Here is a 13,103-nt window from a genome sequence, read left to right as displayed (position 1 = left end):
AGTCTGTCTTCATTTCTCACTACAGTACTGTTGAGGAAGGCAGGTGTAATGTTTACCTTCTGTCTGTATCAAATCGTCTGTCCATTTCAAAACTAGAGAAAGAGAGAGAGAGAGAGACAGAGAGAGAGACAGAGAGAGAACTCCAAGCAGTGAACATATAGTACAGTATGCAACTAGGATACAATCCTACAGGAACATCACCCCCAGGGATAGCTACAGTATATACCTACGTCCCCTTGTGTGTGCCTCTATTGCCTATACTCATCACCTTAGGGCCCTGCGGTTTGTGCAATCATGTGACATAAGAGAATTACACCAAAATTAAAAGCAAATGTCTGAGGATGGTGCTGGACCATCTGACATGAAAAGAAAGTGAGAGTTTGATGAAAAAGCTTTAAATATAGGTCAGAATCCAGGCATGTCACGATTGCACAAAATTGCCTAATCAGGGGTGCGTTTCACCGGGTTACATCATAACAGCCTTGGGTGCCAGTCAGCTTTCTACTTTAGCCAACTAGTGGTTGTCTTCCCAACGAAGAGTAGCCAAACTACTTCAAGGTACACACAACATCAAATCTGTGTGTATATTAATGTAGGTAGGAGGTTATGGTAATAACAAAAGGAACATGTGTGCACACAGACACACACATACACACAGACACACACAGACACACGCATGTTAGGAAAATGGGTGTACCCACACTAGGGGCCAAACTAACTGTTTTCCAACCGTGCAACGCAGAGTCATGCAATTACATATAATGTGTATTTGATTATGTAGGCCAGCTCCCCAACTCTTCTATCCAACCAATACAACAGCAAACAGAATCATTCGAACAAAACTGTTTACACAATCACCACAGTAAGACAGAGAAAAATGACCATTTCCACTCTTGTTTTTGGAGAGATCTCTGCATTTGCTCCATTGTCGAATGCCAGAAATCTGTAATTGAAGCATTTTCTTTTTCAACCACCCAGTTTTTTTCTAGTTATGTTTACGCCACCGTTAGGAACGAGTTTCCATTATACACAAGCAACCCTGCCAGTAGTGACAGCATTGGACTCTTTAAAGGTTTATCACCAGAAGAAAGTTCTTTATTTTATTTCTTTATAGGGACAGTGCACATTCATATTACAATAATGCAACATCCATGTAAATGTGCCGTGGTTAGCCAAAAGCTAGTTTGCACCCGTAGTCCCAGGGCAGGTAAGAGCAATTACACTGCCACATTAAAGACAGTTCAAACAGCCTTCTGGTGTGATGTAACGTGCCCAGGATCACTTCACAGTGGTACACACACACCAATGCACAAACACACACACACACGCACGCACACCCAGGTGGTAAAATGGCTGCCATCATCACCCCCATCACAGACAGAACAAAGTCATCTGAGGTGTGTGTGTGTGTTTGTGCGTGCGTGCGTGTGTGTGTGTGTGTGGTGTGGCGTGCCCGATGTATGCTCAACATGAGGGGTGTTGAGAATAGGAGATATTATTGCTTAATGTGGTCACATTCCACATTCGGTCACAGATACCATGATGTTTGGAGACATCTTCACCCGCATGGTAGTGACTTGGCCATAAAAGGGTCAACTTTATTACCAAAAGTTACACAGATACCATGTAAACTACTATTGTTGTGGACCCCAGGAAGATTAGCTGCTGCATGAGCAACAGCTAATGGGATCCTAATAAACTAAACCAAGAAACGATTCCTATCTTAATCTATCAAGCTCTGAATAGGATGAAAGTTGATCAGTGAGACAGACATCAAAGAAGAGAAAAGGAACAGGGCCAAGACGAGCATCAGAGTCATAAAGAAATCACATGAAGCCCATTGATCTGACACACAGAGCTCTCTTTATCCAGCTGGGATAATATGCCTTTTGCTCAAATAGTGATCATGGCACTGGACTGTGTCTATATACACTGAGAGTACAACACATTAAGAACACCTGCTCTTTCCATGACATAGACTGACCAGGTGAATCCAGGTGAAAGCTATGATCCCTTATTGATGTCACTTATTACATCTACTTCAATCATTGTCGATGAAGGGGAGGAGACAGGTTAAAGATGCACTATGCAGAAATCGCACCGCCATTTCCTGGTTGCTCATTTCAGTTTGTGACAAAACGTGTACACTATCTTTGTGCCATCTAAACCGCTGTGAAACATATTTTCTATAACCAAAAATATTGTATTTTCATCTGTTTGAAGCTGGTATACAAAACCGAAAGTGGAAGACGCAAAATCGAAACTTAAAAATGGGAAGCATAGAAATAGCGCACATAGAACAGATCTACCACTTCTTAGACTTGCTTTCAATGAGAATGAAAGAGCTATAACACACATTCTATGTGCATTTGATTAAGTCACCCAAAAAGTAACATATTAAAAGAAGGATTTTTAAGCCTTGAGACAATTGAGACATGGATCGTGTATGTGTGCCATTCAGAGGGTGAATGGGAAAAAGGGGGTATGGTGGTAGGTGCCAGGCGCACCGGTTTGTGTAAAGAACTGCAGCACTACTGGGTTTCCTGTGTCTATCGAGAATGGTCCACCACCCAAAGGACATCCAGCCAACTTGACACAACTGTGGGAAGCATTGGAGTCAACATGGGCCAGCATCCATGTGGAACGCTTTCGACACCTTGTAGAGTCCATGACCTCTACGGATTGAGGCTGTTCTGAGGAAAAAAGGGTGAGATGCAACTCAATATTAGGAAGGTGTTCCTAATGTTTGGTATACTCAGTGCAAAGCTTCCACTGTTGCGGTTTCATACTTTATTTCTCTCCGACAGCAGATCCGACCGGCAGCATTTGCTGCCCTGGGAAATAGCTGGAGAGAGAGATTGACTACGTCCCAAATGGCACCCTATTCCCTACATTAAGAGTGCAATTTGTGACGCAATGAGAGATAGTGTTTGTTACAGCGGATAACATAGCTCTGTGGGATAATGGATTGGAGGTCTCTGCGTCTGAGCTTCAGTTGATGTATGTTCAGTGCTTACGTCACAGAATGTTTTGAGACATCCTCTCAGAGAATACAGAAAGCAGTAAAAGACCAGCAAAACTTTTGAAACATTAGCATCAATGCTATACCAACCAGGGTTGAGGTCAATTCCATTTCAAAATGTGAGGATCATTTCAATTAAATTCATCAGTTGAAAAGTCTGCATGGTAAATTATTGAAATCATTCCCTGAACTGACTGAATACAAATGGAAATGACCCCAAACCTTAACTGGCCTCAAATACTACAGATGTGAGGTTAGACAAAAAAATGTGATGGCAACCATTTCACAGTCTACAGTGGCACTGCATTGCCCACATTTCAAAATGTTTGCCCTCTCTCTCTAGCCAATCGAAATAAAACCAAATAAAATGTTATTTGTCACATGCTTCTTCAACAACAGGTGTAGCCTAACAGCGAAATGGTTACTTGTGGTCCTTTTCCAACAATGCAGAGTTTAAGATAAGATAAAAAATCTAATAAAAAAATAGAAATAGTGACACGAGGAATAAATACACAGTAAATAACGAATGACAATAACGAGTAAAAATAACATGGTTATATGCAGGGAGTAGCAGCACCGAGTCAATGTGCAGGGGTACGAGGTAATTGAGGTAGCTAGGTAGGGGTAAAGTGACTAGGCAACAGGATAGATAATAGACAGTAGCAGCAGCGTGTGTGGTGAGTGTGAAAGTGTGTGTAAGTGTGTGAGGCATCAGTATGCATGTGTGCACGTGTTATGTGTGTGTGGGCGTATGTAGTGCGTGTGTGTGTATGTGTCACGCCCTGATCTGTTTCACCTGCTCCTGTTATTGTCTCCACCCCCTCCAGGTGTTGCTTATTTTCCCCAGTGTATTTATCCCTGTGTTTCCTGTCTCTCTGTGCCAGTTTGTCTTGTATGTCAGTCAAGTCAACCAGTGTGTTTTTCCCATACTCCTTTTGATAGTCTTCCTGGTTTTGACCCTGCCTGACCCTGGACTACTTTCCCGCCTGCCTGATCATCCTGCCTGCCCTGACCTTGATTCTGCCTGCCCTTCGGTACCTTTTGGACTCTGAACAGGTTTTGACCCTTTTGCCTGTCCATGACCATTCTCTTGCCTTACCCTATTGGATTAATAAATATTGTAAGACTCCAACCATCTGCCTCCTATGTCTGCGTCTAGATCTCGCCTTGTGTCATGATAGTATGTGTGTATTGGTGTGTCAGTGTGAGTGTGTGGTTGACCATTTTTAGGGCCTTCCTCTGACACAGCCTGGTATAGAGGTCCTGGATGGCAGGGAGCTCGGCCCAGTACTCACCACCCTCTGTAGATTGTAGAGTGCTGGTCATGAGAATAGAATGCTAGGTGTAGGAGTGGGCTGATGTCAGTGTGTAGAGCAGCGCACAGAGCTTGAAGGCATTGGCCAGGGAGGGGAGAGGGGGATAAGTGGAAAATGAGGGGGGAGCTGGATGAGGTATAGTGGTTCAGCGTTTTGGCTTTTACTGAACCCCCCCCCCCCCCCCCCACACCACACCACACATCAAATTCCAGCGAAGACATTTTCCATGTGTTAATCCCTGTATCGGGGGAAACATGGCGAGTGGACGACAATCAATGCATCATTTTCATTAGGGAAACATCAGAGGCGGAGCTGGCGATTCAGGCCACCAAACACATCATAAACGCAAGTGGAAGACATCTTGGCTGCGCACCAGATGGGGCAGCCAGGCAGCCAGGCCCCAGTGAAGGGGGCATTTTGGTCATAACCCGGGGAGCGACCTCATTCTCCAAATAAAAGCCTGTTTACATAACACCTCGGTTGCCCTGTGATAGCAGGCAGAGAGGAGAAGAGGAGGAGAGAGCAGAGAGAAGAGAGAGATGTAGCTGCCCCCAGAGGACAAGTCCTATGACAATGCCACCAGCGTTTCCTCTTTCGTCAAACCAGAGAAGGATACAGGGACAGAGAGATGAGTTATATCATTGCAGTACACACACAAAAACAATTGCATGCACTCACACACACACACACACACACACACACACACACACACACACACACACACACACACACACATGCCTCACACAGCCCACCCCCCGACACACACAGCCCATCCTCCACACACACACACACACACACACACACACACACACACACACACACACACACACACACACACACACACACACACACACACACACACACACACACACACACACACACACCACAGGAAGACCTATCACAGAGCCCCTTCCTGTGTCTCTCTGCAGCTCCACTCAGCTGTGTCATTCTCTATTTCCTGTCAGAGCCCCACCCTCTCAGCCACACCAACCAACCAGGACCCTGTTGATCCACACTAACCAAGACCCCACAAGGGCAGCCCTCTCTGGGGGGAAGAGAACAGGAGTAGTGGGGCTTTGGTCTCCACTCCAGCCCCTCAGTAACTACAGAGAGAAATAGAAAGAGAAAGCCCACTCTGGGAGAGACTACAACACTGTACCTAGGAGGATAAAATCACTAAGCTGGAAAGGACTATTATACAGATCGAGAGAGAGAGAGAGAGATAGTCATAATAATATGATTCTCCACACTGCTGGACCCAGATCAAAAACTCAGCAGCGGGAGGCCTGTGAAGTCAGATCCTGTGCCTTAAGGGTGTCCGCTTGATAAACATCACACAGGAAGGGGACACTCATTCAGACTTGGGTCAAATAAATACATCCGTCTGATACTTTCAAATTAACACCTGAACACCTCCCTCTGCAATTGGATCCTGGACATCCTGGCGGGCCGGCCCCAGGTGGTAAGGGTAGGCAACAACATCTCCGCCACGTTGACCCTCAACACGAGGCCCTCAGGGGTGTGCTTAGTCCCCTCCTGTACTCCCTGTTCACCCACGACTGCATGGCCACGCACGACTCCAACACCATCATTAAGTTTGCTGACGACACGACTGTGGTAGGCCTGATCACCGGCGGCGATGAGACAGCCTACAGGGAGGAGGTCAGAGTCTTGCCGTGTGGTGCCAGGACAATAACCTCTCCCTCAACGTCAGTAAGACCAAGGAGCTGATCGTGTGCTACAGGAGAAAGAGGGGAGAGCACACCTCTGTCCACATTGACGGGGCTGTAGCGGAGCAGGTTGAGAGCATGAAGTTCCTTGGTGTCCACATCACTAAGGACTTAACATTGTCTGGTACTGGTGCTCCCTGTATATTGCTCCACATTGACCTGGTACAGTACTCCCTGTATATAGCTCCACACTGATCTGGTACTGGTGCTCCTTGTATATAGCTCCACACTGATCTGGTACTGGTGCTCCCTGTATATAGCTCCACATTGATCTGGTACTGGTGCTCCCTGTATATAGCTCCACATTGATCTGGTACTGGTACTCCCTGTATATAGCTCCACATTGATCTGGTACTGGTGCTCCCTGTATATAGCTCCACATTGATCTGGTACTGGTGCTCCCTGTATATAGCTCCACATTGATCTGGTACTGGTACTCCCTGTATATTGCTCCACATTGATCTGGTACTGGTGCTCCCTGTATATAGCTCCACAGTGATCTGGTACTGGTACTCCCTGTATATAGCTCCACAGTGATCTGGTACTGGTACTCCCTGTATATAGCTCCACATTGATCTGGTACTGGTGCTCCCTGTATATAGCTCCACATTGATCTGGTACTGGTACTCCCTGTATATAGCTCCACATTGATCTGGTACTGGTACTCCCTGTATATAGCTCCACATTGATCTGGTACTGGTGCTCCCTGTATATAGCGCCACATTGATCTGGTACTGGTGCTACCTGTATATAGCCTCACATTGATCTGGTACTGATACTCCCTGTATATAGCTCCACATTGATCTGGTACTGGTGCTACCTGTATATAGCCTCACATTGATCTGGTACTGGTACTCCCTGTATATAGCTCTACATTGATCTGGTACTAGTACTCCCTGTATATAGCTCCACATTGATCTGGTACTGGTACTCCCTGTATATAGCTCCACATTGATCTGGTACTGGTACTCCCTGTATATAGCTCCACATTGATCTGGTACTAGTACTCCCTGTATATAGCTCCACATTGATCTGGTACTGGTACCTGTATATTGCTCCATTCTTGTGTGTTTTATTCCTCTTGTGTTACTATTTTTCTGTTTATAATTTTTTTAACTGCATAGTTGGAAAGGGCTTGTAAGCAAGCATTTCAAGGTAAAGTTGTATTCGGGCGCATGTGAAAAATAAAATGTGTTTTTGAAATACTTGAGCAATGCTTGATTCATAGACATAACATTTGATTTAATTGGTCATATGATTTAGTTCACTCGGTACAATGGAACAAATGGAGTAGTCCCCAATGTGCAAACGACATGCTAAATCAAGCACACCTCAAATATTTTCAAGTATTGGACATACGCATTGTGTTTGGAGTGTCTTCAATATATACAGTGGATTTAAAAAGTCTACACACCCCTGTTAAAATGCCAGGTTTTTGTGATGTAAAATAATGAGACAAAGAAATCATGTCAGAACTTTTTCTACCTTTAATGTGACCTATAACGTGAACAATTCAATTGAAAAACAAACTGAAATCTTTGAGGGGGAAAAATAAAAAATAAAAAACTCACAATAACCTGGTTGCATAAGTGTGCACACCCTTAAACTAATACTTTGTTGAAGCACCTTTTGATTTTATTACAGCACTCAGTCTTTTTGGGTAGGAGTCTATTAGCATGGCACATCTTGATGTGGCAATATTTGCCCACTCTTCTTTGCAAAAGCGCTCCAAATCTGTCAGATTGCGAGGACATCTCCTGGGCACAGCCCTCTTCAGATCACCCCAGAGATGTTCAATTGGATTCAGGTCTGGGCTCTGGCTGGGCCATTCCAAAACGTTAATCTTCTTCTGATGAAGCCATGCTTTCGTGGATTTGGATGTGTGCTTGGGGTCGTTGTCGTGCTGAAAGGTGAACTTCCTCTTCAGCTTTCTAACGGACGCCTGAAGGTTTTGTGCCAAAATTGCCTTGTATTTAGAACTGTTCATAATTCCCTCCACCCTGACTAAGGCCCCGGTTCCAGCTGGAAAAAAACAGCCCCAAAGCATGATGCTGCCACCACCATGCTTCACTGTGGGTATGGTGTTCTTTGGGTGATGTGCAGTGTTGTTTTTGAGCCAAACATACCTTTTGGAATTATGGCCAAAAAGTTCAACCTTGGTTTCATCAGACCATAACACATTTTCCCACGTGCTTTTGGGGGGACTTGATGTTTGTTTTTGCAAAGTTCAGCCGGGCTTGGATGTTTTTCATTGTAAGAAAAGGCTTCCGTCTTGCCACCCTACCCCATAGCCCATTCATATGAAGAATACGGGAGATTGTTGTCACATGTAGCACACAGCCAGTACTTGCCAGAAATTCCTGCAGTTCCTTTAATGTTGCTGTAGGCCTCTTGGAAGCCTCCCTGACCAGTTTTCTTCTCGTCTTTTCATACATTTTGGAGGGACGTCCAGTTCTTGGTAATGTCTCCGTGGTGCCATATTTTCTCCACTTGATGATGACTGTCTTCACTGTGTTCCATGGTATATGTAATGCTTTGGAAATTCTTTTGTACCCTTCTCCTGACTGATATCTTTCAACAATGAGATCCCTCTGATGCTTTGGAAGCTCTCTGCAGACCATGGCTTTTGCTCTGAGATGCAACTAAGAAAATGTCAGGAAAATCCTACTAGAACAGCTGAACTTTATTTGTGATTAATCAGAGTCACTTTAAATGATGGCAGGTGTGTAATGACTTCTATTTAGATGAGTTTGAATGTGATTGGTTAATTCTGAACACAGCCACATCCCCAGTTATAAGAGGGTGTGCACACTTACGCAACCAGGTTATTGTAAGGTTTTTATTTTTCATTTTTCCCCCTCGAAGATTTCCGTTTGTTTTTCAATTGAATTGTTCACATTATAGGTCACATTAACAGTAGAAAAAGTTCTGACATGATTTATCTTTGTCTCATTCTTTTACATCACAAAAACCTGGCATTTTAACAGGGGTGTGTAGACTTTTTATATCCACTGTATGATGTATGTGTGCGTTGATGGGTGTCTCTGTAACCGCGTGTAGGGGGGTGAATCATAGTAGATAAAGCCCAGGAGAGGGCTATGTAACAGAGATATGGTCTGTGTTCCAAATGGCAGGGAATAGGGTGCCATTTGTGACGCAGAAGTGGTTGAAACACACACGCACACACACCCACACACACACACACCCACACACACACACACACACACACACACACACACACACACACACACAGGAGATCTGATGTTTTCCGTGTATCCATTGGCAGTTTCACAAACAGTTGGGGAGACCTGACAGAACCGCTGTGATTTGAGTTACACCCATTCACGCACACGCACACACACCACACACACTTGAGTTTCGCCCTTGTAGGCTAGCTGTCCTGCTGACAGATTGGTTTCATAGCAGTCTAATGTCGAAGGGGTTTGGTCGTAATAAAACAAAAGCTTAACATTGACTGACTCACTAAACTATACTGCAATTAGTGCCCTGCAACTGCTGCCCTCCGACCGAGCGGTTCAGTGCTCTAAATACACAGTGATAACTATTAAGCACGGATTTACAACATCAACACAATAAACTTCAACGTAATTCATTAAGTCATTCCTAATACAAGGATTAGCGTTGATTCGGTCAGGTCGAAAAACAACTAGAAAGCTCTACAATACACACACAATAAGAGCAAGAGAGGGTGAGCGAAAGAGAGAGAACATCTGTCGTCACTATGGACCTGTCTAACAACAACATCTCCACACCACAATTCAGAGAAAAACTACCAATGAGTGTCCCTGTTTCAAAATAACATATTTTAAACCCAGTCCATGCAGTTTGCTTTTACTGTACAAGACGTGGTAAAGGGAGACAGAACGTTCCTCAAAGCGCCCGTACGTGAAAACCACAATAGTCATTTTGTGGTCCATAATCCCTATCTCAGTATCACTAGCATTTCTGAATGCTATTTCAGTTGTACTATTGTGACATGTTACGCCATCATCGTGTGCATAATATGGCATGATGTCAATATTGTAATGCTTGCATCATATCCATGTACAATAATTTATACTGTATTTTTGGGTGCATTTAAACATTTATCATTACTAGAATAGGCTATCATATATTGTGGTCGTTTTGGATACTAAAAAACATAATTTGATGTCTCCCATACATACAGTACATCATCCAATCAATAGGTGGGTAGATCCACAAAACTAGAATGAGTTTACCAGTCAAATTGCCAATGTCAGATGTTCCAAGCCTGTTCCACACATTCTATTTCTAGGGGTAGATCAGTAACATCAGTACCATAGAGTCCTGGGTGTTTTCATTATGCTGACACAAATCCAAGATGGCGTAGCAGTCGGACGTGTGTTTGTCGTGTCCCATGTAAATAGTCGGTTTCATCGTTTTTTTCCGTATATATTTTAATCTCACTTTCCACCTACGATCTAAATATACTTTCCTGCAACCCGCCTCACCCAATGTGGTACGTATCTGCTATTTTTATCTAAATTGTAATTATTTCGCCACTATGGCCTATTTATTGCCTTACCTCCCTAACCTTACTTCATTTGCACACACTGTACATAGATTTTTCTATTGTGTTATTGACTGTACGTTTGTTTTTCCCATGTGTAACTCTGTGTTGTTGCTTTTGTCGCACTGCTTTGCTTTATCTTGGCCAGGTCGCAGTTGTAAATGAGAACTTTTTCTCAACTATCCTACCTGGTTAAATAAAGGTGAAATAAAACATTTTTATAAAAAAAATGATGTTGCAAAAAGTTTCTTAAATGGAAGCAAACCGAACGAAACAGGGAGGGACCTACGTGAATTTGTCCAATAGAAACACTTGTTTTTCTCTGTTTGCTTCCGTTTGGTTCTTAAACAGTAAATGGTTTCTGTAATGAATACACTCCGGTACTGATTCTGTTAAACAGAGGTGAGCTCAGCCTGGACCCCATTGGTCACACTCTATTACCCATGGGACCTCACAGCTGGAACTCGCTGCTAATTTGCCATGGTTACACTTGTTTTCTTTACAGAGAGACCTGCGTCATAAAATACAAAAATATTGGAAAACCGAGAGGGGAAAAGTACAAACTATGGGATATTCTTCCCATTAAACAACTTTTTTTTTGTCCAAACCTTGCCGTTGAAACACTAGCCACTTTGATTATGCATTCAAAGCTGTTTCAACAAGATTACACACTCAAACAGATAAAAAGGAATGTTTTTCTTTGAAAGTTGTGCATACTACCAACCTGGCACCTGATCGCCCCTATAGTGACACAACACACCGATGTGACCAATAGACACCTTATGTGTGACATTTAAGCAGTTACAAATACGTTACATTTGTGACAGAAGAAATGTAACAAATGAAATCTCCTGGCTAATGATTCAATGTATTCTGCTGATGATAAAATGTATTTTGTATATATACAACATACATTATATAACATTCCCTGCTGGTTCCTTACTCTGATTGGTTTCCCCTAGGTACAGATCTAGGATCAACCTCCCTTCCCCCAATCCTAACGTTAACCATTAGTGGGGGAAATGCTAAACTGACCCAAGATCAGCAACTAGGGGCCAACTTCACCCTACTCTTCCTCCCTCATAGTGAAGTTCAGTAGTCTGTCCGTCTACGTAACTAACACACACTCCTGACTACAGAGGACACAGGACTGTCTGTCTGACAATTATATCAGGGCATCACACAGATGACACCGCCGCACAGCCATTGGTCAACTTAAAAGGGACATGATTGGCTGGAAATATGGTCACATGACTCAAAGGACACCATGTTGACTCTCGATGGCAGCCAGTAGCATTTTGAAATCGAAAGATACTGAACCAATAGAATTAGAGGTAGGACCCCCAAAAATGTATGGATTGATGAATGACTGAACAAACAAACAAACAAACATTAATGTGAATGAATAAGGACTGTCTCAGTCTGTGTCCTACCTGGGGGCAGTCTTTGATGTAGTGTCCCTTGTTGAAGCAGAGGTGGCATAGGTAGTTGGGCGGGGGTCTTTTGCTTGGCTTGCGGGGCTCTGAGGAGAGGGAGAGGTCGGAGAAGTGGTCCGTCAAGGAGCTGAGTCCGTCAACAATGTTGTTGAGCGAGTCGTATGGCGAGACATTTTTATATACCCTGTTATTCAATGCCTGGAACAGGGAGAGACAGGAAAACATGGTTGGCATTTAACGCAGGGAAAAAACATGACAAGAAATGTACAGTCGTGGCCAAAAGTTTTGAGAATGACACAAATATTAAGTTCCACAAAGTTTGCTGCTTCAGTGTCTTTAGATATTTTTGTCAGATGTTACTATGGAATACTGAAGTATAATTACAAGCATTTCATAAGTGTCAAAGGCTTTTATTGACAATTACATGAAGTTGATACAAAGAGTCAATATTTGCAGTGTTGACCCTTCTTTTTCAAGACCTCTGCAATCTGCCCTGGCATGCTGTCAATTAACTTCTGGGCCACATCCTGACTGATGGCAGCCAATTCTTGCATAATCAATGCTTGGAGTTTGTCAGAATTTGTGGGTTTTTGTTTGTCCACCCGCCTCTTGAGGATTGACCACAAGTTCTCAATGGGATTAAGGTCTGGGGAGTTTCCTGGCCATGGACCCAAAATATCTATGTTTTGTTCCCCGAGCCACTTAGTTAACACTTTTGCCTTATGGTAAGGTGCTCCATCATGCTGGAAAAGGCATTGTTCGTCACCAAACTGTTCCTGGATGGTTGGGAGAAGTTGCTGTCGGAGGATGTGTTGGTACCATTCTTTATTCATGGCTGTGTTCTTAGGCAAAATTGTGAGTGAGCAACCCCACACATGAATGGTCTCAGGATGCTTTACTGTTGGCATGACACAGGACTGATGGTAGCGCTCACCTTGTCTTCTCCGGACAAGCTTTTTTCCGGATGCCCCAAATAATCGGAAAGGGGATTCATCAGAGAAAATGACTTTCCCCAGTCCTCAGCAGTCCAATCCCTGTACCTTTTGC

General features: G+C 43.6%; 1 protein-coding gene across 1 annotated transcript in view; it reads right to left on the bottom strand.

Moving 5' to 3' along the window:
* LOC106608383 (zinc finger CCHC domain-containing protein 24) overlaps positions 1–13,103 on the bottom strand; it is a 64,120-nt gene that overhangs the window by 39,491 nt on the left and 11,526 nt on the right. The window contains exon 2 of the mRNA XM_014206298.2: positions 12,054–12,254. Coding sequence (XP_014061773.1) covers positions 12,054–12,254 — 201 coding nt within the window. The remainder of the gene's footprint in view (positions 1–12,053; positions 12,255–13,103) is intronic.

This window comes from Salmo salar, chromosome ssa01, assembly GCF_905237065.1.
Source record: "Salmo salar chromosome ssa01, Ssal_v3.1, whole genome shotgun sequence".
Classification (NCBI taxonomy): domain Eukaryota; kingdom Metazoa; phylum Chordata; class Actinopteri; order Salmoniformes; family Salmonidae; genus Salmo; species Salmo salar.
This window is presented reverse-complemented; position numbering and strand designations above follow the sequence as displayed.